This window comes from Mauremys reevesii, unplaced genomic scaffold (genome assembly GCF_016161935.1).
Source record: "Mauremys reevesii isolate NIE-2019 unplaced genomic scaffold, ASM1616193v1 Contig9, whole genome shotgun sequence".
Lineage (NCBI taxonomy): Eukaryota > Metazoa > Chordata > Testudines > Geoemydidae > Mauremys > Mauremys reevesii.
The window spans coordinates 802,078-829,062 of NW_024100906.1; the positions used below are offsets into that span (position 1 = coordinate 802,078).

At 54.3% G+C, this 26,985-nt stretch overlaps 1 protein-coding gene across 1 annotated transcript; it reads right to left on the reverse strand.

The window, feature by feature from the left end:
• Nucleotides 1-250: 250 nt before the first annotated feature.
• LOC120395034 (integrin alpha-X-like) lies at nt 251-16,454 on the reverse strand. The gene is made up of 19 exons (XM_039519227.1): nt 16,282-16,454; nt 14,987-15,127; nt 14,487-14,693; nt 14,222-14,352; nt 11,576-11,733; nt 11,249-11,403; nt 10,980-11,111; nt 10,278-10,351; nt 9,918-10,059; nt 9,600-9,713; nt 8,996-9,075; nt 8,765-8,848; nt 8,468-8,546; nt 8,106-8,213; nt 7,790-7,873; nt 7,501-7,614; nt 7,193-7,285; nt 6,174-6,283; nt 251-656 (listed from the first exon to the last, which is right to left on the reverse strand). Exons 2-18 carry the CDS (start codon nt 15,041-15,043, stop codon nt 6,209-6,211), a joined length of 1,887 nt encoding a protein of 628 aa, XP_039375161.1. The 5' UTR covers nt 15,044-15,127; nt 16,282-16,454; the 3' UTR covers nt 251-656; nt 6,174-6,208.
• Nucleotides 16,455-26,985: the final 10,531 nt, after the last annotated feature.

A 26,985-nucleotide genomic window follows, 5' to 3' on the forward strand; every position in this document is an offset into this window, starting at 1 on the left:
TAGATTTTCTCCCAGACATGTATCTCCTGTACTGCCCAGCCCTGTCCTGGACACTACAAATCATATTAAGTCCATTATTCCTGTAAGATTATTCCTGTGCCCACAACTTACCACCCCAAAACAGAGTTACCCAGACACTTCCATTCAAACACACTAGACTAGATAAAAGAATAAAACAAGTTTATTAACTACAAAGAGAGATTTTAAGTGAATCCAACTAATGAGGAATAAAAGTCAGAAATGGTTACAAAGAAAATAAAGATGAAACATTTACTAGTGCCTAACTTAAACTATAGCCTATTCAAGCAAAGTTGCTCACCACATGCTTTCAGCTGCCTTCCAGATCAAACTGTGTACGTCAGGCCCTCTTCCTCAGCATCCAGTGAATACTTCCTTTTTCTCTTCAGGTGCAGTGAATGCCATGGGCAAGGAAGGAGGGGTTGTCCCTCCTTTTTATAGTTTCAGTCCCACTGTTGAAAAACATTTCAAGCTGGGCACTAGGACACACAGAGTTTATGTGGAAGGATGTTCACAGCTGGCTTTTCCTCACACGATTGAGCTTCCTTTGTTTCCCTTCCTTCTTGATGACGGTTTTCAGATTAAATGCAAATCCAGGCAGGGACATTCCTTTTTTGAGACCACACCTGGTTGCCAACCTCCGCATGAGCAAGGTTGTGGGGGAACACTGGTCAGTAACATCATAAAGGAAAATCTTATAAAACTTTACATTCAATGTTGAGACACATAGCTTATCAGGACAATACTGATTAACAACTTCTGAGTTTTCGAATTATACCTCGCAAGGCATACTTTGTACAAAGATTATTACAATAGTACGTAGGGTGTGAATACAGGAACGTATTTGGTCCCTGCCTCATTACTACATGTAACTAGGAGTTCCTCTGGCTAAACCTGTAGAACAGAGACATTTATTTTTTCCTTTTCAATTAGTTTTAAAGTGATTTCATTTCCTTATGTGGTGTGGAAGCTTGGCCAGCACAGCCCCTGTCACTCCCACAAACACCTACCCATAGTATTGAGAGACAGTTTGAAGTGACGTGAGACTTCAGACCAGGCAGACGAATGACTCTGAGAGCTTGGTTTTATTGGAAGTAACCCAGTAGCACTTCAAGGCCCCAATTGAGATCAGGGCCCCCCTTGTGCCGGGCGCTGCACAGACCCTGGCCGAGAGCTGGCTGACGATGTGCCAAGCATGGCTCAGACACCGGCTGAGAATGGGCCTCCTGCTCTAACCCAGTAGACCCCACTCCTTTCCCCAGCTCCTGGGATAGAACCCAGGAGTCCTGGCTCCCAGCCCACCAACAGGGAGGGGCAGGAGCAGGGTGGGAGAGGCGAGGTCTCCTGGGAGGGGACGATGGGAGGAAGGTTCCCTCCTGGGCTGAAGCTCCTGGGAGGCGCCGGGTGTGGGGGCTCATGATGGGCAGGGCAAGGCAAGGGCTCTCTGTGTTGCATGGCAAGAAAGAACGGCTGTGGCCGCATCTGTGGGGAAAGGGGCGAGAGCCTCACCCCTGTTCACCATTGAACATCTCTTCTATTCCCCAAATGGGAGTGTCCTTTATCCTTTTGTTAGTATCTCACCAGGGCAGGAGAATGCAGCTCTGAGGATCTGTCATTCCCTAACAGAACACAGGAAAACCTACATAGGGGTTTCGGTCAGGATGCAATTTGTCTGCCAGCAACACTCGGCTTTTTTTTTTTTTTTTTTACCCGCCAGCGACACCCCATACTTGCCCCGATTTTCTTCCCCTCATCTGGCCACCCTGTGTGGGAACCTCTGAAGGAAAGAGCCTTCTCCACAAGCTGGGAGAACCCAGAGCCCGATTAACCTTTTGTGGGCCCCGGTGCCAAACATATTTGTGGGCCCCCACGTAGTCATTATGGACTCCGAGTGTGGGCCTGGTGTGGCAGTGCCATTGGTGCCGTAGTATACCCGCTACTGAATCTCAGAGACAGTTTTCATTTTGATCACACACCTCGACATGACTATATGCATTGCCATACACCGCGCCCTCAGCCCCCAGTTCTTCCTCATTGAGCTGTACACCCAGGTGGGTTTGCCAGTGTCCGCAGTGAGCAGAACTTTCATAGTGATCAGGGAAACTCCCCACAGATTTATCTCCTTCCTCATTCCGACCTTCTAAAGCCATGTCTCCAGTACCACCCTATGTCACCAGTCACTGCATGTGGTCCTAGTCTCAGCTCAAAGTTCCACAGCCAGTGGATACCTGATCAGTTCTGACAAATCCCTCCCTCAGCCCCCATCCTGCCATGTGAGCAAGCCACCTGCAAACACCATTTCCCCAAAGTGAGGACTTAGCCCTTGGGAATCTGAAGACACCAGCCTCTCTCCTCTGCTCCCATCTACATGCTAGTCTGCTACCTGGTCACCACCACCTCTCCCCATGCTTGTTTCCTTTCTACTTTGGACATGCTCCCACCCAGCTGGAAGCTCCCTCTGCAAGCCTGACCTGCTCCCTCTTTCCCTGCTCCCCTTGACATTCCTTTCCTGCTGGTGACCTCTGTTCCTTCAGGTTAACTCCAGTGTCTTTATCTGCTCTAGCTTAATGGCCCCCAGTAGTCACAAAGCCACCTGCAGTTTCTCTGGCTATACAAGGGGCCAGTTCCCAGAGGCCAGCCTTAGCCAGCTGCAGCTCCTAGCCGCAGGAGGGGTGGCAATTCCAAGGCTGAACATGCTTGAACCTTGCAACGGCGGCACTAGGGACTCTAAATCTTCAGCGCTGGCCCTAGGCAGCTGCAGACTCTGCAGTTAGGCGCTTCCCTCCTCTAGGCCATGGCTTTAAGTACCTGAGATGCCCATCACCTGCAGCAGAGGCCACCAATTCCACACACCCCTCAGCCAGCACATAGTCGTGCAGAAAGTGCAGCCTGCATGATTTTGGAGGCTGGGGCGCCAGGAGGTTCCCATCGCTGAGCAGCAGCTCTGCAACAAGCTCACATGCCCCCACTCCGCTGTGGGACCAGGACCCTGTGACGACAGTGGAGTTACCCTGTGTATAACCAGTTCTGTCCAAAGCCTCTTGAAATGAGTGGGAGTCTTTTCATTGTCTTTAATAGGTTGCGTATAGAAGCAAAGGCCCCATTCTAGACTCTAGGAGCAAAGTGCATTATATGTTGCACTGGTTTACTATTGTAACAGGAACGTCTCACATTACCTAGTGAATAAGCAACTCCTCCTACAGCACCTAACTTTTTCTGAGAGGCTTCCCACCCAATTACTAAATGTAAACCTGCTTCGCTTACAAAGGCTGAAAATATCAGGTGGGACGGTCACAAAAGCAGGGCGCTTCTGAATTCACTAGGAGTTTTGGATGTGCACAGAACACGGACAGGACTGGTTCCTGCATGGCTACAGAACTGCAGTAAAGTGGAACAATTTTCAGCTTGTGTGATTGGAAGATAGCTGGATCCATATTATAAGACTGTCCTCCATAAATGAAGAAAAGTTGAGGTGCCTTTATTATTCTTTTGTTCCACTCTTTGTTTCTATGGGGAATTTGCCAATGCAGTATCACAGTCGTCCTTTTCAACAAACAAAACTAAAGAAAAAATGGTAATGGCTGTTGAAAATAGCAATTCCAGCCCTAGTTAGCACTGGGAAGACCCAGTGATGAGCTGCCAAAATCATAACAACCAGTTCCCTCCTCACCCCAGGAGGGATCATGACCCCCCCCCACTCCTTCCCCATCCAACCCCGCTGCTTGACACCTCCCCGCCACACCAGGGACCCCTGCCCCATCCAATCACCCCTTCTCTCTGTCCCCTGGCAGCCCCTGGAACCCTTGCCCCTGACTGCCTCCCACTGCCCCATCCAACCCCTGATCCTTTCTAACTGCCCCACCAGGACCCTTGCCCCTATTCAATCCCCCTGTTCCCTGCCCTCTGACCTTCCCAACTCCTACCCACCCCCCACCCACCCCGAACTCCCCTGCCCTCTCTCCAACACCCCCGTCCTGCCCCCTTACTGCGCTGCCGGGATGTGGCTGGCGGTGCTACAGTCCAGCCAAGGCTGGAGCCGGGAGCCCGAGGCTACGGGGCCGGGCCAGGAGTCACGCTGCCGGAGCCGGAGGATGTGGCGGGAGCCGGAGGGCTGGAGCCAGGTAGCTGGCCGGCCGGAGTAGGGCGGCCGGGAAGGGACACGGGGACGGGGCCGGGCGGCAGGGCACGCGGGGACGGAGCTGGGCAGCGGGGACACGGGCCGGGCGGCGGGGACGAGGCACGCTGGGCCGGGGCGGGCACGCGGGCCGGGCGGCGGGGCATGCGGAGACGCGGGCCGGGTGGCGGGGACGCGGGCCGAGCCGGTCGGCGGGACATGCGGGACGGGACGGGTGGCGGGGGACGCGTGGACGGGGACGGACGGCGGGGCACGCGAGGACAGGGCACACGGGGACGGAGCTGGAGCTGCAGGGGACGCGGAGATGCGGGGCCGGGTGGCGGGGCACGCGGAGACGCGGGGCCGGGCGGCGGGGCACGCGGAGACGCGGGGCCGGGCGGCAGGGCACACGGGGCCTGGCGGCGGGGGGCGCGGGGCTGGGGCACGTGGGGCCGGAGCTCGGCGGCGGGGAACACGAAGACGCGGGGCCGGGCGGCGGGGGACGCGGAGACGCGGGGCCGGGGACGGGCGGCGGGGCACGCAGGGCCGGGACGGGCAGCGGGGACGCGGGACGGGCACGCGGGACGGAGCCGGGCACGCGGGACGCGGAGCTGGGCGGGGCACGCTGGAGATGCGGGCCGGGCGGCGGGGGACGCAGGGCTGGAGCCGGGCGGTGGGGCACGCTGGGCCGCACGCGGGCCGGGCATGCGGAGACGCTGGGCCGGGTGGCGGGCACGCTGGCCGGAGCCCGGGCGGCCGGGAGGGACGTGGGGCCGGGAGGGACGCAGCCGGGCCAGGCGGTGGGAGACGCGGGGCCGGGGAGGGACGTGGCCTGGGCGCACGGCCCTCTGGCTCCTCCTACCTCAGCTCCGTCTTCCTGTTTCTGAGTGGGAAGCCTGCATGTTTCTCAGCCCTCCCAGGCTTCCTCGCGGGAAGCAGTGGGGGAGGAGAAGCAGGGAGGAACATTCATGGGAGGAGATGGAGGCAGAGCTGAGGTAAGGTGGGGCCGCAGCAGGGAGCGCTTGTTAAATTTAAATGCCCTTTTAGAACCGGTTGTCCCACTCGGGACAACCGGTTCTAAAAGGGCTTCTAAATTTAACAACCGGTTCACACGAACCGGTGCGAACCGGCTGCAGCTCACCACTGGGAAGACCCCAGCCTTTGCTGCTCAATTTTATCCTACTTTTTCTACAGCAAGTTACAGTGGATCAGTATATTTGATTTGGGAGAAATGAAGTAACAGCTGCCCAAACTGAGCTTGAGCCCTCCTGAATTTTGAGGGGTTCAAATCTGGAAAGCAGGCGCTAGATTCCCTTTCTGAATATTGGATAAATCTGGAAAGGAAAAGTCAATTTCTGCTTCCGTGGCTCAGAAGTGGAAATCCTCCTGCGTGCCTGGTGCTGTATCTAAAGCTGCCCAGGTCCAGCCTCCCCTCCCTTACTTTTCATTTTAAATTCTAGTGGGATCCACCTACCTCCCTTGCTAGGCTTCAGATAGAGAGGGGCACTGTCCATTCATTCCACCTAGTTCCTTCTTTGGGGACTGCCAGGCAAGGTCACAACAGCATCCCTAATCCAGTCTGGGGAAGTCTTCTGAGGGTGATATCTTCTACTCCTTGGGCACACTTGTTCCCCATTCACACTGCCACCCACTTCTAGCAGCCAGCTCTCCATTCACAGCAAGCTGCAGTGCATGGGGGTCTCAGCTTCCCCACTCCCTCCCCCTCCCTTTCTGGTAGATAACAGCCAAGGGAATGCTGGGAAATGTAGTTCCTTCCCCGCGCCAGGGCAGGCTCTTTAGGCAGGGAGCTGGCCAAGGAACTACAGCTCCCAGGGCCCCTTGGCTCCTGAGCTCCCATGCTGGATCCTGCTGCTCGGAGGTTCGGCTTGTGCAGCGCTGCGAGAGGGCAGGAAGCGAGTGTTGTGGGCCCCATTCTGAGCTTGGGACCAGCACCATGGTAAATCCAGTACTGGGAGAACCACAGGCCCCGCCCTAATAGCGATGGGCTGTGGGGGAGGGGTCCGAGCCCTGCCCCACTCACCTTGTAGAGGGCTGCGGTGATGAGAGCCAGCAGGATCAGGCTCCCACGCTGCTGCCCACACTGATAGGCAGGTAGTTATAGACCTTGGAGCGCTCCACCACCGTCTGCACCTGGGGGAGAGGAGCTGTGAGATGGGGACCCAGGAGTCCTGGCACCATCACCCGCCCCTGTTCTGAACCCCCAGACCCCACTTCCTCCCAGAGCAGGGACAGGACCCAGGAGTCCTGGCTCCCAGCTCTAACCACTAGCCGATGCTCTCTCTATCCCGGGTGTAGTAAGATGAGGCCCTGAAATATAAACTCTTGTGTCAGAGGCCCAGTCTGAGGCCTGAAGCTTGAACCAAAGTACTTCCAGGCATTGCTAAGCAAAAGCTGGGCTGTGAGCCAGAGGCAGGCTCCACTCACAGAAGTTGGCGAGAAGAGGGTTGTTAGAAGCAGGTGCATTCACATATAAGTGCTAATAAGAGGAACTTGTGCCAAGATGGCACCTGGACAGCCCGATACAAGGACACTCCATAGACATAACAAGGAACAGGCAGGTGCATCTTAAAGACAGGACAGCACAATGGATAGATCTGTTTGTCTGGAACAACATGATCCAAGGGGAGACAGCACCCTAGTGAGCCAAGGGGCTGTACCTCAATACATCAGTAGGGATGAGTAATCTGCCCTGTAACTGTATAAAAGTAGGTCCCGGAGTGCGTATCTTTGTCCAGCCTAGGGGGCAGTGGGAAGTCCCACCACTGACTGAGCTGTGTCCATTGCCAGGGCGCACATATTCGTAGTACGTCCTGTAGAGTCTATAGGAAACTATTACTGTGCTTCGTTTGACAATAAACCTGGCTCGGGTTCCTTCGTACCTCACTAGAGTCTGTGGTCTTTGGGGGATCTCTCGGGGTTTGCTGCGTCAGCTACCTGCGCAGAGGGAACACGCACGCAGCCGACTGTTATCATCATCGAACAAGAGCAGAGCACCACACCGGTAGCTACTGACAACACCGGGCACAGTCACTCTGGTACCTGGCGCTGGACGATTCCCTCCTTCTGGGTGTATTTCTTCTTCTCGTATTCAATCCGGGCCTTGCTCACCAGACTCACTTTCTGCAGCTGAGTCTGGAACAGAGAAATTCACTGTCCCTGACCAGAAATGACACAAACCAGCCAGGAGTATCGTCCCAGGGGGACCCAGAGCAATTTACGGTCTGTTCACATAGGGGCAATCCCTTGCCTAGCACTGAGATGCAGCCACCTCTGGGGTGAGGCGTGGGGGCAGTTCACATGGGGGGGATCTCTCACCTCGTGCCGAGAGGCAGAGGCAGCTCTCCTACCTGGGAGACCCACTGGAAGCTGACGTTCCCTTTGATCACGAACTCCAGTGGCTGCTGCATTTCCAGGGAGGCAATTCTGCACCGGATCTTCTTACAGGTGGCCACGGAGCAGTCCTGGGGGTGGAAGGATATCGCCGGGTGAGGCAGGGGGTGTGCAGGGGCTCAGCATGACCATAAGGGTCGGGGTCTCTCTATGGCAGGGGTCCCTCCCCCAGCCCAGCCCCCCACTTGCTGTCTGTGTTAGTGCCAAGGGGAAGGGGCTGCTGGGACCAGCACCACCTGTACTCACCAGCAGGGGGCGCTTGCTCATCTGCTTCACAAAGTCCTTCGAACCCGGCATGTCAGCCTCACTGGTGCACTGAGCCAGGTGGGGCTGTGGAGGGAGAGAGAGACAGTGTTAATGGCAGTCAGAATGGGTCACGGGACCTTCCCATCTAGGGGGCACCAGCACCAATCCATCCCCAGGGCAGGGGACTGGCTGGCTCAGGGGCTGGAGTAGGGGTCTTTCCCCCCAGGCAGCCTGTCCCAGCAGGGGGCGCTGTAGAGCAGAGCAGGCGTCACTCGGCCCATCTCACACACACACAAGGACAGGGAGAGGCAGGTACCTTGGAGGGGACGACCTCAGAGGCGTCCCACACCCGGACCCCGCTCAGCTCCACGGGGAACTGGAACGTGACCGAGATGGGGACGCTTCGCTGCCGCAGGTTCTTGACCTGAAAGAAATAGACTCACCATAGGGCACTGCAGGAAGAGAACCCAGGTGCCCTGATCCCCAGCCCCCGCTCTAACCCTCAGACCCCACTGCCCTGCCAGAGCTGGGGATAGAACCCAGGAGTCCTGGCTCCCTGCCATCTCCCACCTGCACCCCTCCCCCTCCATGACTAACCCCACTAGATCCCATTCCACCACTTCCAATCCCTCCCTCTTGCCCCATCTCCCCTCTTACACTCTGTGCCACCAGCCTCACCTTGTACCGATGTGTCACTGGCACACTTGTCCCTGCCTCCTTGGAGGAGAATTTAATGTACTTGGTCGACTCCTTAAGGCTGGGGAAGAAAAAGGATGGAAAGGAGGAGAGAGACGGGAGAGTGTCATTTCCAGAAGGGGGTGTTGTGCTACAGGGAAGGGCTCAGTAGGGGGCGCTCTCCCCTTGCAGTCAGTGTTGGCACCTATGACCCTGTGCATGGGTGGGGCGCTGTGCTGCAGGGAACAGGGAGGGGGACCAGTAGGGGGCGCTCTCCCCTCTGTCTCTGCACTGACCTACCTGGTGAGGATGATGAAGATGCCGTACTTGACCGGCAGCTCCGCCCGGTGCATCATGCGCTTGGTGATGGGGCCGCCATTGTCACTGGGGGGAGGGGAGGGCAAAGGAGAGAGATGTGAGGAGACGCAGGCAGGTAACTGTGCAGGGAGGTTGCACCACAGGTCACTGCCCTGCCTTGCTCCATGCACGTACCCCTCCCACTGCCCCCACCCTGCCCCCCAGCCCCCTCACCTGCTGGCCTTGGCCGTGATCTGCAGGCTGTCACCCAGGTCGGCCTCAGAGGAGACGTCGAAGGTGGCGACGAAAACGGCCTGGAAAACACAGGGGGGGTGAGAGTCAGGGCCTGGGGAACTGCCAGAGCCTGCGGGGGCGGGGCAGGCACAGGGGATCAGGGGGTCTGTTGTATGAACTTAGATGGAATAAATGGGCCCAGAGAGGCAAAGGTGTTAACATGACTCTGCCCCTGGCCAACAGCGTTAACCTGGTTTGGGATCCAGAGACCTCAGCCGGCTCCGTGCCATGGAACACCCCATTCACCATCATTTTAAGGACCCCAAATAGGGAAAGGAACAGCCCCTCCCTTTGTTCTTATCTCGCCCAGTGAGGCCTGATTTCCAGCCTCCCAGGTCTGGCCCTTGGTTTGCAGCCCCGGCAGGGCCTGATCCCAGCCCCGGAGTGACCTCAGGGCTCTGTTTGCACTGACTCGCCGGGCTCCCCAGGGCGCTTTCCCCAGCACATCTCTTGTCACGGGCTGGGCTGACCCCAGGGAACTGCCCCTCTTTGCCCACAGCTGGGCTCACCCCTGGGGAGTTCACAGGCCAGGGCCCGTCCCTACCTCGGCCCCGCTCCAGAAGATGGGGTGGTTGATGTGGCAGATGCTGTTCCTTTGAGATAGCTCCTCCGAGCCCTCCGCCGAGCTGCACTTAATGGCCATGGCCCTCCTGTTAGACTGAGCACAGGGGACCAGCCAGTGAGAGACGGGGCCACAGACCCCCTGCTGAGCCCCCTGCCCTCTCCCTACAACACACCACTGGCCAAGATCTTCAAACTGAGTTCACAGCCCACTCCCTGCTGCACGGTGCCCCCAGCTGCTCCCTGCAGCACGGCGCCCCCTGCAGTGGCTGCCCCTCATGCCCAGTGCGCGTTGGGGTACCTGGAGCAGCAGCACCCGGCGGTAGGACAGCGCGGCCGGGTAGAAGAACTGCACCGTGGTGCTGTAGGAATTCTCCCCGTGGTTCTGGATGGAGACGGTGGTGTTGAGTTCAGGGGTGATCCCCACCACCAGGGTGCTCAAGCTAAGGGGGAAAGGAAGGGGTGAGTTTCCTCAAGGCAGTGCCCTGGCTGCTCTGTAAACTTCCTCTAGCAGTGCCCAGCCAGGGACCCCAGTGCTGCGATCTTCGCCACAGCAGTGCCCCCCACCCAGGATCCATCAGCACTGGAAATCCAAGGTGTGATCAAGCTGGATGGGTCCCCCCATGGTGGGTGTTTTTGCGGGGAGGATTCGGTGACTTACCCAGAGAAATTGAAGGAGACTGCTAACTGGTCATCGCAGCGGCCATCCGTGCCGCAGTCCTTCTGAAACGGGAGCTGGGGAGAGACCAGGACAGCAGGATCAAGTGGGTGGGGACTGGGGAGGGGGCTGCAGCAACATCTGCCAGAACAACACTGCAGGGACCCAGGGCCCTCCAGTTACCCCAGCACCTCCCAGTCCCCTGCACTGGGGACAGCCAATCCCATCATCAGCCCCGCCCGTGCCACCCACCCACTCACCCATATACCTCCTCCCCCTTCCACCTCCCGGCTCTGGCCAGCAACAGTATCACACTTCTAGTGGTGCCAGGGCAGGGGGCCTGCCTGGCTCGCTGGGGGGTGGGGAACAGGGCATGGAGCCTTTCCCCTCTAAGGGGCCCTGGCCAAAATAAGTTTTGAACAATTTGCAGCAACAAATCTTTTTTTTAAACCAAAAATATTTTGGTTTTTCGACAGAAATTTTGGGAACTTTGAGAAGTTGGAATGTTCCCACCTAGGAGAGACAGGTCTGTAGCCAGGGCAAACTGGGCATCCATCTCTGTCGCCCTCTAGTGTCTGCACTCTGTGAGGGGTTTTGGAAGCTGCTGCTGGTTCTGCACTTTTCAGTCACTCGCTTTTGAATGCCAACGTCACTGGTTAGATCCCTGGAGCAGAGCCACCATGGGGCCTGGCTCTGGCACCTTACCGAGCCTGCAGACACCGGCACAGAGTCCTCGCTCAGGATGGGTCTGAGGCGGCCGGCGGCAGCGATGGGCTCCCCCGTCAGGGTGTAGCTAAGGCGCAGGGTGATGGGGGTCAGAATGTCTTCGGGACAGAGCTGGGGAAACAGAAAGACGTTGGGTCCCAGAAGGGAAAGGGGAGCTGGGACCCAGAGAGAGGTTTGTTCTCTGGGTGATTTGGGAGCGAGGGGCAGACACAGGGGGAGGGAAAGGAGCTGGGACCCCCCACACTCACAGGCAACATTATCCGGTACGTCTCACATTTCTTCTCAATGCCGAGCTGCAGCTCCCTGCTCAGGACGGGGCCGGTGGAGTCGAAGGTGACTCGGATCTTCGTCCGCCCAGGGTCCAGGGCCAGGCTGTACTGGATGATGCTGGAGATCCTGTCACCTATAGGGGAGGGGGAATGAGGGACAGAGAGATACAGAGTGGGAATCTCAAGGGGAAATGGGACACGGGCCCTTCCCTCTACGTCACGCTGGCTCCAGTCTAGCCCCAGAGCAGGGAACTGGCTGGGTCAGAATACGGGGGATGGGGGGGGACGGAGGGTGTATGGTCTGACCTAAGCTGTCCTTGGTGCTCTTAGTGACGGTGAAGCAGACCTCTGCCCTGCTGGCCTCCGTGTTGAGCTGCTCCTGCCCCTGGCAGTCGAAGGCCGAGGTTGGGATGGTTGGAGGCTGGAAGCTGATGGAGACCCCGACTCTGAGCACCGGCCGGGACCTGCCATGGGGGGAACAGAACCATCACCCAGCTACTCTCTGCAATGGGGCCAGGCCCCCTCCCTTTCTCCCCAGAGCCTCCCACCCAGCCTGGATGTCCTCACAGCACCCCAGGGAGACAAGTTATGGACACACAGCTCTGCTAGAGGAGATGCTGGGGGGCAAAAAAGGGAGAAGCAAAGCAGGGGCAGCAGGTTTGTATAATTTTTGGTGGTGCCCAGAACAGGTCCAAGTCCTGTCCTTCCCCCACCACACACACACCTGCCTAAGGCTTTCAAGGGAGTTTGGGTGCTGGGTGCAGGCTCTTGCCTGGGGGTACGGGTTCAGGAGGGAGTGCCAGTTCTGGGAGAGAGAGTTTGAGAGAGGGAGGGAGTTTGAGGTGCCACACAGCCCCCCCACACCGCACTTCCTGGACACACCATGCCCAGCACCCCCACCCACAAATTCACAGTGCCCTGAACATCACTAGCCCTGCACCAGCACTCCACCGCCCTCAGCCCCACCTCAGCCAAAAGGATCAAGGATGGAGGAGGAACCAGGGAGGTGTTTAGGGGCAGCAGGTGGAACTCGGACCCAAACTTTTGTGGAGCCAGGCCCCTAGGCCAGGAATATTCCTGGAGCCTGAGCATTGCGGGCTCATGCACCTCACCAGCCCTGCAGCAAAGCTATCATTGTGCTTTCTCCAGTACAGGTGAAACAGACAGACAGACAGAAACACACAAACAATGTATTGCTACTGTGTGCGTCCTTGTCTACACTACAGATAACTGAGCTTAATGAAGCATGGCAGATTACTGGCGCTCAGTCTCAAAATGTTGTCTCAAAGCCTCCCTGATTCAAATAGTTCGCACTGTGCCCTTCCAATAGCCATGGTATCTGGCTGCTCAAAATCAGCATCCAGGTGATCTGGCTCAGCACTCCACCCCAAGCAAGCTTTTCACTCTTAGCCCCACAGGCAGCTCTGATCATTGGAATGTTTTCCTCACTAAGATCTAACCTTCCCTAAAGGCATCGCCAGCGCACTTTTAATCTGCCAAAGGCACATTCCACAGTCATTCTGCATCTACGCAGTCTGTTGTTGAAGCGCTCCTTGCTGCTCTCCAGCTTTCCTATTTAAGGCTCCATGAGCCATGGGAGTAAGGGATATGCTGCGTCTCCCAGGATCACGATGGGCATTTCAACATCCCCCACTGGAATCTTTTGGTCTGGCAAGAAAGTCCCTGCTTGCAGCTTCCTGTGCAGGCTGGTGCTCCTGAAGATGAGCATATCATGCACCTTCCCAGACCACCCCACGTTGATGTCAGCAAAACACTCACAATGATCTACAAGTGCCTGCAATAACATGGAGAAGTGCCCCTTTCTGTTGATGTACTCCATTACAAGATGCTCTGGGGCCAAAATTGGAATATGTGTTTCATCTATCACCCTGCCGCAGTTAGGAAATCCCATTTCTACAAAGTCATTCACTATTTCACATACATTGCCAAGAGTCATGGTCCTTCATAGAAGGATTTGATTAATGGCCCTGCACACTTGCATTAACGCAGCCCCTGTGATCAACTTCACGACTTCAAACCCGACGAAGTGGGTATTCACCCACGAAAGCTCATGCTCCAAAACGTCTGTTAGTCTATAAGGTGCCACAGGATTCTTTGCTGCTACAACCAACTGGTAGCAGTCAAGGGTCACCAACTTCCACATTGCAATCACCATGCACTTCTCCACTTAGAGGGCAGCTCTCATTTGTTGTCTTTGCACTGCAGGGCTGGGGTGAGCTCTGTACACAGTTCCAGGAAGGTGGTTTTCTGCCTCCGAAAGTCCTGCACCCACTGCTCATCCTCTCAGAGCTGCATAACAGTGTGATTCCACTAATCAGTGCTTCTTTCCCATGCTCAAAAGTGACAGTCCACTGTATTCAGCTGCTCCATGAATGCCAAAACTAATCTGGTGATGTTTCTTTCCATGGCACACAGCAGGTCAGGCAACTCTGGTTCCTGTTCAGATTGGAAGCTCATGATATACTGCATGACCATCCACGATGTGTTCGTAACAGTGACCACAACAGTAGAGATCAGTGCAGGATCCATCTTTTCAGACAGAGATAGCAGGTGCACAGTAAACATTGAAAAATGCCACAGAATGCAGTCGCAAGCCCATGGAATGCTGGGATGGAAAGAACTGCATCATGGGACATTGATTCCACACCCATGATGCACTGTGATCCACTCCACCTTCCCACAACACCTAGCTGTGGAATGTGGGAGTAGCACACTGAGAGACGTACCCACAGTGCACTGCTCTCACTCTCAGTGCTACAGCACCAAGTGTGGATGGGCTCTGCTGACACAAGGACCGTAGTGTGGACATGGAATAGCGATGAAATTATTGCACTTTCAGATCGTCAGCATAACTTGTATCGAAAACACTCTCTAGTGTAGACAATCCTGAGATTGTCGTGCGGAGCAGTGCAACGACACAGAGTTACTTACCTCAGCAGCAGGACCTGCCCTTGTGCCCCCACCGCGATGTCCGGCAGCCCATCCCCCGTCAGATCTGTCCCGCCACTGACAGCCTGGCCAAAGTAGTGCAGCCTGCTGGGAAACTGTGACCCCACTATGCGCTGTAGGGCAGAGAGAGCAGTGAGGGATGCAGAAGGGGTGAGTGTAATATATAATGGGCACTAGGGGGCCGTGGGGCCCCATGGTGTCCCTTCAGGGCTGTGTATTGACCCCTCCCCATAGGAGCTGGGCTCACCTGTCTGTACTGGGGACTGAGGCCTCCCTTTTCCCCATGGAAGATGTACAAGGCCCCATGATTGTCATTCTCCATGGGAGCCCCGATGGCCACGTCCGTCTGTCCGTCCCCGCTGATGTCCCCGATTTCAGACATGCTGGCCCCAAAGCGCCCAGACACTTCCCCCGTCTGCCCATGTAGTGTCTTGTTGCAGACCATCGTCATCCCCTGCAGGCCCAATCCAAAAAGACACATGGGAAAGGATCAGCACTTGCTGTCATCAGAGAGTGATCCCTACCAAGCTCCTTTCCCTCTCTCTGCAGCACAGTGTGTGTCCCCGCTCCTGACTCTGGGGCACTGGGGCCAGAACTGACTGGGAGGGAAGAGCGCCCCCTACTGAGCCTCTACCCTGCTTCCTGGAGCACCATGCCCGCTACTGCAATACTAATTGTCACAGCAGTCCAGGCAAACAAGAAACCCCGGCCATCCATCATCCCCATGACTGCACCCCTCTCTCTTACCGGCAAGTTAATCTGGCAGATATAGACCCGTCCTCCATTCAGAGTTGTATAGTACATTGGGGCTCCGATTAGAATCAGGTCTGTGTTCCCATCTCTGTCCAGGTCCACAGTGCACAGTGTACCCCCATAATACAAGCCAATCTGGAGAGGCAGATAAGCAAACCCCTCAGTTTAGTCACCTCCTGCTTCTTGTCCCACTAGGACCCTTCTCACCCTCTGGGGATAAGGATTCAGTCCCAATGTCCACTCCATCTTTAGCCTCATCCTCCCTCAGTGCAGCCGGTGGCGCTATCTCGGTAAGTGTTCTTGAACAGACAGGCAGCTAGATCTTGGCGGGCCAGGGATGCTGAATGCTAATTGTGGTGCAATTCTGTTCAGAGGTTGGGCTATCACAAGTCAGTTTCATCAGTGACTGAGCCGCTGTTATAATTTTTGTTTAGGTGGCATGTACAGGCAATTGGAGCTTAGAGAAATTCACTTTGTCAGTGTAGTGTGATCTTTTACAGACACTGTTAATATCACTAGTAATGTTATTTTCCTTGCCCGAGTCTCTCTATCCCAGATCCACAAAGGGACTCAGTTCAGTGCTCTAACCCCTGAGCTGTGGGATATTCTGATGTGGGCTCCCTCAGTCTCACCTGTTAATGTTGTTCCAGTTTAATTGACTAATTAAATATCAGTTGGGCCACAGAACATGTGCAAATCACAAACACCCTACAGCCTGAGAGAGGGCAGTTATCTGCTTTAATCCTTCTTTCTAATCAGGCAAAGCAGGGATTTGAACCGGGGTCACCCATGTCGTAGGTAAGGACTCTAACCCCCAGTCTATAAGGGAAACATCTTGTCTCCTTCAGCTGGTTTGTGAATATCTCGGCAGCTCCGAGCATGCCTATTGGATGAGACCCAACATGTGGGGTAGGTGAAGAGTGCCTGTGTGTCTCTCTCTCCTCCCACCCATTCATTGATCGCTGGCAGAGGCAGATGCCTCCCTGCAGCATCACGATGCCTAAGTTCCTTGGTGGGTCTGGGCCTCTGTCCGTATCCACCTTATGAGTTCTGTCTAGACTGTAAGTGAAAGTAACAGAAGTGGGATATTGGAGAGATGCTGAATGTCAGCTGCGGTGCAGTTCTCTAAACCAGTCAAGTTTATCCCCTGCCTGAGGCTGTCTGACTGAATTGTTCCTGAAGGTGAAGCCAAACACAAATATTACATGATGTCAAAAGCTTACAGGCTTCCTCCAGTGCTCTCCTTCTCTCACACCCACAATCCACATTACCTGTAACACTCCACATACCTGATCTCCCAACAGCTCTGGTCCAGGTGTCCATTCCCCACCCTTGGTATCTCGGCTGAACAGGACGACTTTGCCGGTGCCTTGGCATAGAGGGGCCCCAACAATGTAGGTGCTCTGTCCATTGGCTGTGATGACCTGAGATGAAGAACCTCAAAGGAAGAGAGACATGAGGAGGTGACAAGGGAAACAGCCATACAACAGTGTGACGGGTTGGACACCCCATCTGGGATGCCAGCTGATGCACTGGGTTGTCACGGAGCCTCTCCTGCTCCACCAGCCTGGATTCCCTCTCCCTGTTCCGCTGAATTAGGCTCTCCAGTCTGGTGCAGCACACACACAGGTAGGGCCAGACCCAGCAGCAGACACAGACTGAAGTCAGCGCTATGTGAGAGGACTCACCTGGAACTCACGTGCACACCCTTTTGGGCAATAAACTCGAAACAATACTGTCTTACACTGTACAGAGAGATCTGCACAGCGCAAGCTCCTAAAAATTCACCCTCTCCCTCAATGTGGAGAGAGATGTGCGCAGCTTCTTGCACCTCCCAGGTATGAATTGCACAAACTGGGTTATGCTATAAACAAGAAATAACTTTATTAACTACAAAAGGTAAATTGTAAGTGATTATAAGGGAAAGCAAACAGAACAAAGCAGGTTACCTTAATAAATAAAGAAAACCTGCAAACTGAGCATAACACGCTAGACAGGTAGGATATAAATTAGCAGACTCTCACCCTGAGTGATAAACAGGCAGCACATTCTTAAGGCACAAGTCGCCTTGGCTTTCCCAGGTTTTCATACTCAGGCTAAAAATCCCTCTAGCCTGGGACCATCACTTCCCATGGCTCTGTCCTTGCCCCTCAGATATTTCCAGGCGTGTTTTTGTAGGGAGGGTGACGTTCCCCATGATGTCATTGTCCCCTTTTTATATCTTCTTCCCACTCGCTGTGAAGCTCTTTTGCTGTGACCTGGGCCAAACAGTTCCCATTTTGTGCTGCTATCTCCGAGAGGTTTCAATTGTACCGACTTCCTGGGATAATCCGTGTGCTTATGTGAATTTACTCAATAAGCCATTAGCACTGTTTGTCCTTTTTACCATTGTACCTGACAGGCTGCTTGTGGGTGTTGTGAACTTCACCACACGTTTCAGTAACACGCACATAGCCAAACTTCATAACTTCACATAGAACAATAACACATACAAGCCAACGAGATTAATGTTTAGCAGATCAAGGCTTTTAGAATAATCCTTCACAAGGCATACTTTGTACAAAAAAGATCTTAATTACATGACAGTGGTGAATATTGGGGTGTCAGGGTGTCACAAACACTGCTACACAGAGAGCTCTTTGCAGAACTAAGATGCAGCCACCTCAGGGGTGAGGCGCAGGGGCTGATTAAATAGGTAAAAGGAAATATTTTGGGTTGTTCTTACCAAGAAAAGCATCATTCATGTCCCCAGAGGTTCTGGGTATGTTGATGAAACTCAGCTTCCCACTGCTCCCATACACGTATATCCCACTGGACCAGTAATAGGCTCCCACCACTCCCAGCTCTGGATTCCCAGCTGCTCCTCGGCCCACAGAATCATAGAATATCAGGGTTGGAAGAGACCTCAGGAGGTCACCTAGTCCAACCCCCTGCTCAAAACAGGACCAACCCCAACTGAATCATCCCAGCCAGGGCTTTGTCAAGCTGAGTCTTAAAAACCTCGAAGGAAGGAGATTCCACCTCTTAAACCATTCCAGTGCTTCACCACCCTCCTCGTAAAATAGTGTTTCCTAATATCCAACCTAGACCTTCCCCACTGTGACTTGAGACCATTTCTTCTTGTTTTGTCATCTGCCACCACCGAGAACAGCTGAGCTCCATCCTCTTTGGACCCCCCTTTCAGGTAGTTGAAAGCTGCTATCAAATCCCCCTTCACTCTTCTCTTCGGCAGACTAAATAACCCCAGTTCCCTGAGCCTCTCCTAAGTCATGTGCCCCAGCCCCCTTGTGATTTTTGTTGACCTCTGCTGGACTCTTTCCAATTTGCACACAACCTTTCTGTAGTGGGGAGGGAGGGAGGGAACTGGATGCAATACTCCAGATGTGGCTTCACCAATGCCAGATAGAGGTACTTCTCTCAATCTGCTGCCAATGCTCCTACTAATGCAGCCCAATTTGCCGGCCATCTCAACCTTGAAAACCTGATTCTAGAGCTCCCAGGGCCACTGTGGCTCCTGCCCCAACTCTGTTACCTTTGAAGGTGCAGATCTTCTTCTGCAGCTGGTTCTGGATGCCCTGGAGGGCGTCGAAATTGTCCACCCGGAAGACATGCTCGTTGCTGGGCTTAGAGGCGATCTCCTGGAGCTCCTGTTGGGCAGTATCACTGGAGAACGCCTGGCCGACCTTAATGGAGTAGAGGGAGGTATAGGGGGACCAGGCCATTGGAGTCAGTCACAGCCAAGACCCCAGGTCCAACCTGCCCCTAGCCCAGCTGCTGCCGCGGTGAGTGGTGGAGCTGCTGGAGCCTGGAGTTGTGGAGCCTGCCTCATTTCAGCACCAAATTGTGTTGGTTGTATCAGCCGCGGGGCACAGGGGTCTTCTTGCCATGGGGATTGTCAGCACTCTGGGACCTTACATGACTCAATCTCTAGGTCATAGTGAGGGGTGAGTGCAGCCAATGTCTCCGGGGGACATCTCAGAGCAATGGGTGAAGGGGTGGGATCACCGCGCTAGTCTGGGCGGTTGTGAGCGGCAGCCATCAGTTCAGCAGGGAGTTTAGGCACCTCCCAAGGTCGAACAAGGTCCAGTGGTTGAAATCGGAATTTACACCCATTCAGATTGGAAAGAAGGTGTCAGGTTTAACCATGAGGGGAATTAACCATTGGAACAGCTCACCATGGGCAGTGGTGGATTCTCCATCCCTGGCAATTTTTATCTCAAGACTGGCTGGTTTTCTAGGAGATCTGCTCTGGTTCCAGCAGGGATTATTTGGGGCCGTTCTCTGGCCCATGCTACATGGGTGCTCAGACTAGATTATTGCAAAACTCCCTTCTGGCCTGGGACTCTATGATTCTAAACCCGAGTTTGTTGATGAAAGGCAGCTTATGTCAACCTACCTCTGTAAGCGGCTACACTAAAATGTAGCTCCCACCCATGTAACTCGCCTACTGCACCGACTTCATAACTCCACTTCCACAAAAGGTGTTGCTTTTAAGTCAATGTAGTTAGGTCGATGCAGTGTCCGTATAGGCACTGTGTGGCTTACGTAGTCTGAGACTCCAGCTGTTGGCCCCAGGCCGTGCGGCTTCAGCCCCACAATGCCCCGCACTGACAGATAAATCAGTACAAGGTCCCCTGGTGAGGGCGTGCATGGCCAACAGGAGAGTAATGTGAAAAAACGATTTAATTCCCGCGGTGGCTGTGTGACGATGTAATTTAATTCGACTTCAGTGTGTCGTGTAAACTTGCCCTTTGTCTTGCTGCTGATGCCCATTTCAATCTCTTTGGCTCAGCAGTTTAACGGAGATAAATGTCAAGTGACTGAGATCAGTTTGGGGAGGATCAGAGCTGTTGTTTGAGTCCCATGGGGGTGCAAAAAAGACTTGATAAGAACCGGGTGATTTTGCTGTTTAACTGGGGGGCTGTATCTCAGAAACCCCATCTTCAAATGATCCCAAATTCAGACCACTGATCTTAATGTGCATCCCCATGAGGCAAACCAAATTTTATGACAATCCAAGTCAGCACATGGACCGTAGGGCAGTCAGAAATCTCAATCTTAACTAGAAAGTGCCACTCAACCTGAACAATAGAGGAGCTCCAGCTCTCCTATAATGTCACATGTTGGCCCAGTTACAACCCAGGGGGTCAGTTCTTCTCCCTTATGTGATGGGAACCCCCTCCCCATCCCCTGTCCTTGGACATGGGCTCAGATCCATACTAGTTCGCCAAACAGTCATGGCTCACCCCGATGGCGTAGCGGATGATTCCAGCTCGCTCAGCCTCAGGTATGACGTCTGAATAAGAAAGTGGGTCTCTGGTTTTCTCCCCATCTGTGATCACAATGAGAACCTTGGTGGCTTCATCCCGAGCGCCTCTCCCAGAGGTGAACAGCTCCCGCCTGGAAAACGGAGGGGGGAGTAGGGAATGCATTGGAGGGTTATTGATACATAATAACACATAGTGCTCGTCCACTGCTTTGGCACTGCAGATCTCAAAGTCCTTGGCAAAGGAAGCCACTGTCATTGCCTCCATTTTACCAATGGGGACCATGATGCACACTGTGGCGCTGTGACTTGCTCAGAAGCTCAGAGCTGGCAATAGACTCCTGAAGTCCTTGCTCAGAGCATCCCCCTCCCCACTCTAACCTACTAGTGCCCACTCCCCTCCCAGAGTCGGGCAAAGCGCCCAGGAGTCCTGATGCCCACCCCCCTGCTCTAACCACTAGTCCCCACTCCCCTCCCACAGCTGGGGATAGAACCCAGGGGTCCTGAGTCCCTGTCCCTTAGCTCCCATGTCCTTGCAGCCCATTCCCTGTGGAGTCAGCACTGGGAACAGGGCAATACCTACACCACTTTCCGGATGGCACTGGCCGTGCGCGTTGTTCCATGAAGCTGCTCAACCCCCTGGACAAGGTGATCGTGATCGCGGCTTCTCCTGTACTCCATGAAGTCGAAGTGCAATTCAAATTTATTGGAGTACTGCATGAGGGCGAACTGCAAGGGAAGCCAGGGGAGAAGAGAGAAAAACAACCCAAAGGGTGGAAGGTAAGAAAAGCAGGAATCAGACTCAGTTAACGGCTGGGGCAGGCAGTCAGGACATAGCTGGTTCTATTGAAATTTTTTCCTGGTTTTGGATGCAAACTTCTTTACTGCTCCTGTGACACTGCACTCTATATGATTTTATAAAAATATGCTAATGAATGTAAATATAATGTAACTGGAATATTCTTCATGCAAAAGGTCTCTTGAAAGGTATCATTACAAAGTTTATAATCTATTGAGTGTGGTCATCCTATTTGTATATATGTATGTATCACTCTTGTATCTGAAACTAGAAATATGAAATATAACTCTGAGGGCCTACTGTAATTATGCAAAGTGTGGGCCATTAATGGTGGTTTGGAATCTTGATGGCTCCTATCAACCTGTACAATTGACTGTGGATGGCTCTGTTTGCTTGCAGGCCTTCCTGTGAGTAAGGCTGGGAGAAATGAAGGCTTGGGGTCTCACAGGATATGTGACCATATCACCTGGTACTGAAATCCATCTTAAGCCTGGTGCTTTTCCATTTAGAAAGAGGGACAGGACACCCAGAGAGGGACAAAGGATTCCCACCTTGTGCAAAAGCTATATAAGGGGGCGGAACAGAACAAAAGGGGCAATCATGAGAAATCTTCCAGCTACCACCTGAGCTGGAACAAGGTCTGTACCCAGGGAAAGGATTGTGCCCAGACTAGGAAAGAGTCCAGTCTGTGATAGAAGCTTATTGAAACATCTCTGAGGTTGAGATTTTACCTGTATTCAGTTTTCTTATTGTACTAGGCTTAGACTTGTGTGTTTTATTTTATTTTGCTTGGTCATTCACTTTGTTCTGCCTGTTACTACTTGGAACCACTTAAATCCTACTTTTTGTACTTAATAAAATCACTTTGTACTTATTAATTAATTAACCCAGAGTGTGTATTAATACCTGGGGGGAGCAAGCAGCTGTGCATATCTCTCTATCAGTGTTATAGAGGGCGAACAATTTATGAGTTTACCCTATGTGACAAAATGGCCAATGTTAGCATGGTGGGTCCTGCACTTTCCTTGGCGGGGGGCTAAGATGCCACCCCTTGCCCCTGCTCTGGGGTGCTGAGGGCTCCGCTAGTGGCCCAGAATGGTGGTAAAAGAGGGAAGCAGGGGAGGGGTCTGGGTCTGCTCCTTACTCTGAGCCCCAGCCCCTCTCAACCCCTGTGGGTTCTTACCCTCTTCCCCCTTGGGTGGGGTAACTTCAGTTCTTAGTCACTGGGGGAGGGAGTCTCCCTCCCCTGCTGGGGAAGGGTCTCCCTTACTTTGGTTCGCTAATCTTTCAAGTCTCATAACACACCTCCAGGCTCCAGTCCTGTCTCCTTCCTCCTTCTCCCTGCAGGGGGTTTTATTAGGTTCCTGACGGGGCCTTAATTGACTGCAGGTGCTCCAATTAACCTGTAGCCACCCTCCCTACTCTACAGGGAATAACACCTTAATTAGCCTTGGGCTTATATATTTCCCCTCCAACACTCTACCACTTCTTCCTGGCTCTCCCTGATCACACCTTTATAAAGTTTTATACAGGTAAAAGGGAGTTAGTTGGACCCACTGGGAGCTGGGTATCTGAATGCTGAAGACAGGAGCACTTCTTAAGCTGTTTTCAGTTAAGCCTGCAGCTTTTAGGGGATGTGGTTCAGACCTGGGTCTGTGTTTGCAGCAGGCTGGCATGTCTGGCTCAAACAAGGCAAGGTTCTGGAGTCCCAAGCTGGCAGAGAAACAGGGCCGGCTCCAGACCCCAGCGCGCCAAGCGTGCGCGTGGGGCGGCATTTTAACTGGAGGGTGGCAGGCGGGTCCGGCGGACCTTCCGCAGTCATGCCTGCGGGAGGTCCAACGGAGCCGCGGGACAACCAGACCTCCCGCAGGCATAACTGCGGCGGGTGCACTGGTCCCGCGGCACGTGTGGACCTCCCGTAGGCATGCCTGCGGAAGCTCCACCGTAGGCGCTGGACCAGCGGCACGTCTGCGGGAGCTCCCGCGGAGGCGCGGGACCGGCGCCAGGCAGTGCGAGCGGGGCAGCGCGCCACCCTGCTTGGGGTGGCGGAATTCGTAGAGCCGCCCCTGCAGGGAAAACAGGCTCAGAGGTAGTCTCAGCACATCAGATGGCAGTCCCAAGGGGCTTCCTGTGATCCAACCCATCACAGCTCCCCTTGCAGCACAGCACCCCCTAGTGCTGCACTGGAGTATAGGGGTCAGCACGGACTGCGAGGGGCAGGGTAAGTAGCCAGGGTCCAGTCTCTGCCCGGTACCTGCGTGTCGGTGCTGTGGAAATGCTTCATGATCTCTGAGAGAAACGTCTTCATCTTTTCAAAGTCCACAGGTGAGATGCTGCCCGAGCCATCGATGAGGAGTGCTATGTCTGTGACTTGTTTGGGGCACTCTGATGGGGACAGGAATGAAGTACGTCCTGACTCCACTACACAAACATGGGAAACCCATCAGAGAGAACTAGACCAGACCCATGGGCGCATCTAACCTGGTATCCTGCCCCCTGCCGGCCACCCCGATCAGAGCCCTCGGCCCCTCTGTCGTAATATCATCCCATCCCTGCCATGGAGGGGTCCTGAGAGTAGAGCATGACATGCACCGAGATAAAAAAAATACACCCCACCCACCTCCCAGAACTGGGACAGAACCCAGGCATCCTGACTCCCAGCTCCTACTGACATCCTGAATCAAACCAATGGGCCCACCTAGCCTGCTATCCCACCCCCTGTCAGATCCTGGGCCCCTCTAGACCCAACTCCACTCTTCATCCCCATGGCCCATGTACCCACCCTTGAACCCAGGGTGAAGGTCCCCCACATACACACCTATGTGTCGCTCCTTACCCGGCTGGCTGTCCGGGATGTGCTGGAGTTGCGAGAAGCTGCGCTGGAGTTGCGAGAAGCTCTGCCGCAGAGGGAAGCAGTGGTGACTGACATACGTGTTCTCTCCACAGGCCCGGTGCACCATGGGGCCGCACACCTGGGGCACGAGAAGGACGGGATCAGTAGGTGCCCCTCTGAACAGAGCACTGAGGGTGGGGGATAGAGCCTGGGGCCTGATCCCTCCCCGCCATGGATATGCAGGGAAAGGCCCTGCCAGGGCAGGGGCCCCCTTGAGGCAGACAGGACCTCAGGACCCAAGGTCCCAGCACTGAAGTCTGAGAGGAGACAGGGGAGACACACGGGGGCATCACGTGCTTACCACACTCCCTGCTATAGCAGTGGCCAGTCACTGTTGCCATGGCAATGTCACCCGCTTGCCATGCTCCCTGCTATGTCCATGCACAGTCACTGTCGTTATGGCGGCAACCCAGTTACAACGCTTCCTGTTACCTCAGCACACAGCCACTGTCACCATGGCAACATCAGCCAGTTGTCTCCGTCCCTCACAACATCACCTCACGATAACTGTAGCCAAAGTGAGGATACCTGGCTACCACCATTCCCCACTGCATCATTGTACCACCCCTCCAGTTACAGGAGTTACCAACAGCCCTCGCACAGTTATTGTGTAGTCATGGGGACGTTACCCAACTGTCACCTCTGCACCAGTCACGCTGACACGGCCCAGTTACTACCATCCATGAGTAGCAGGGTTTGTGGGGGGAGCTATCCCCTGGATGATTAGGGAGAAAATGTCGGACCCCAGTCCCAGCACCCATTTCCCCTGGGTGTGGTACCTACCAGGAATTGGGAGCCTTCGGCAGCCAGAGACAAACTGAGGGACATGTACATGGCATCCGGGGACCCTGACAGGGGAGAGATGCACACCAGGGTGAGCAAATAAACTCCATTCCTGTCCCCGAGCGGAGGATATAACCGAGAATTCCTGACTCCCAGCTCTAACACTAGACCCCCCAACAGCTGGGGACAGAACCCAGGTGTCCTGGCTCCCAGCCCCACCCTCCGCTCTAACCCACTAGACCCCCCTTCCCTCTCAGAGCTGGTCACAGAACCCAAGAGTCCTGGCTCCCACCCCAATCCTATTGCAGCACCCCACAGCACAGGGTGGCCCTACTCTGGGTGGGGATCTCCTGGCAGCATCTGGAGCCCGGGTCGCACTTGTAGACTTTGCCGGTTTCATTCACGTTTCCTGTCTGCAGCGGGGCCCCGATGATCAGCCTGTGGGGAAAAAGTATGGGGGGCTCAGGGGATGCCCCACACACCCAGGGGACTGAGGCCCAGGGGAGGCAGCCCAGCCAGACATGCCCCTCGGTGTTGGGCACAAGTCATGTGGGGTCCCAGGTCCGGCCCTTACCCCCCGGCGCTGGCATTCCCGAACTGCACCACGCTCTGCCCAAACCCCGCTGCTGCCTCCTGGAAAGTGATGGGTCCCTCCACGTCCACGCTGAATCCACGGCTCGGTGCCAGCACTGCAGGGGTTAAACAGTCACCAGTTAGAGCTTCCCTGATGAACACCAGGCCAGTGGCTGGGGCTTTCTGGCTATGGGACTGAATTCCAGCCCACAACTCTAACCCACCAAATCCCACTCCTCTCCCAAAGCCAGGGATAGAACCCAGGCGTCCTGACTCCCAGCTCCTCACTGCCTGCTCCCGGCTCTCTAGCCCTCAAGGGCTATTTTATGCAAATCATTCCCCACATTCATTTGCATAGCGCCACTGCCAGACACTCCCAGAACAGAGCGCTAGCAAAATAAAAGTTCATTTTGGTCAATTTCATGGTCAGAGGATTTTAAAATTCGGAAATTTCATCATTTCAGCTCTTTAAATCTGAAATTTCACAGTGTTGTAATTGTAGGGGTCTTCATGCAAAAGGAGTTGTGAGCGTGTCGGGGGGGTCAAAAGGCTATTGGGGGGGCTGTGGCACTGCTACCCTTACTTCTGTGCTGGCAGCGGTGCTGCCTTCAGAGCTCGGCACCTGGCCAACAGCCGTTCCTCTCTGGCCGCCCAGCTCTGAAGGCAGCACAGAAGTAAGGGTGGCACTACTGTGACCCCCCCTAAAATAACCCTGTGACTTCCCTGCAACACCCTTTTGGGTCAGGACCCCCAGTTTGAGAAATGCTGGTCTCCCCCATGACATTTGTACAGGGTTAGATAAAAGGACATAAAAGACCAGATTTCACAGTCTGGGACATGTTTTTTATGACTGTGAATTTGGCAGGGCCCTAATCATGAGTGGATTCAGCGCTGGTGAATGAAGTCTGAGATTTATCTCCATCCGCTTTCCTGATGCTGATCCATAGTGGATGCACTTCCTGTAGGGACAGCAAACTATCTAAACTCCTGCATGCCACAGGGGGCTACAACAGTGGTACCCTCAACTCACCTAACAATATTGTCAATCTATCCAACCACACACTTAGCCCGGCAGAAGAGTCTGTCCTATCTCGGCGACTGGCTTTCTGCCCCACCATCCCTACAAACATGGTACAGTTCTGCGGTGATCTGGAAGGCTACTTTCATTGTCTCCGACTCAAGGAAAATTTTCAACACACCACTGAATAGTGCAGTGACCCACAGGAACCCTCCTACCGACACTACAAGAACAAGAATTCTGTGAGGACTCCTCCTGATGGTCAAAATGACAGACTGGACCTCTACATAGAGTGCTTCTGCCAATGTGCACAGGCTGAAATTGTGAACAAACAGCATCACTTGCCCCCATAACCTCAGCCATACAGAACGCAATGCCATCCGCAGCCTCAGAAACGACTCTGTCATTATAATCAAAGGGGCTGACAAAGGAGGTGCTGTCATCATCATGAACAGGTCGGATTATGAACAGGAGGCTGCCAGGCAACTCTCCAACACCACATTCTACAGGCCACTATTCTCCGATCCCACTAAGGAGTACCAAACGAATCTACAACATCTGCTCAAGAAATTCCCGGCTATAGTACAGGAACAAATCTACACAGACAAACACCTAGAGCCCTGACCAGGGGTATTCTATCTGCTACCCAAAATCCATAAAC

Coding starts and splice junctions, on each gene's coding strand:
- LOC120395034 (XM_039519227.1), bottom strand. CDS start 15,043: ATGTACTATACAACTCTGAATGGAGGACGGGTCTATATCTGCCAGATT. Junction 10,352..10,979: donor TGCCGGTGTCTGCAGGCTCG/GTAAGGTGCCAG, acceptor GTCTCTCCCCAG/CTCCCGTTTCAGAAGGACTG. Junction 6,284..7,192: donor AGGGAATCGTCCAGCGCCAG/GTACCAGAGTGA, acceptor CCTCTCCCCCAG/GTGCAGACGGTGGTGGAGCG.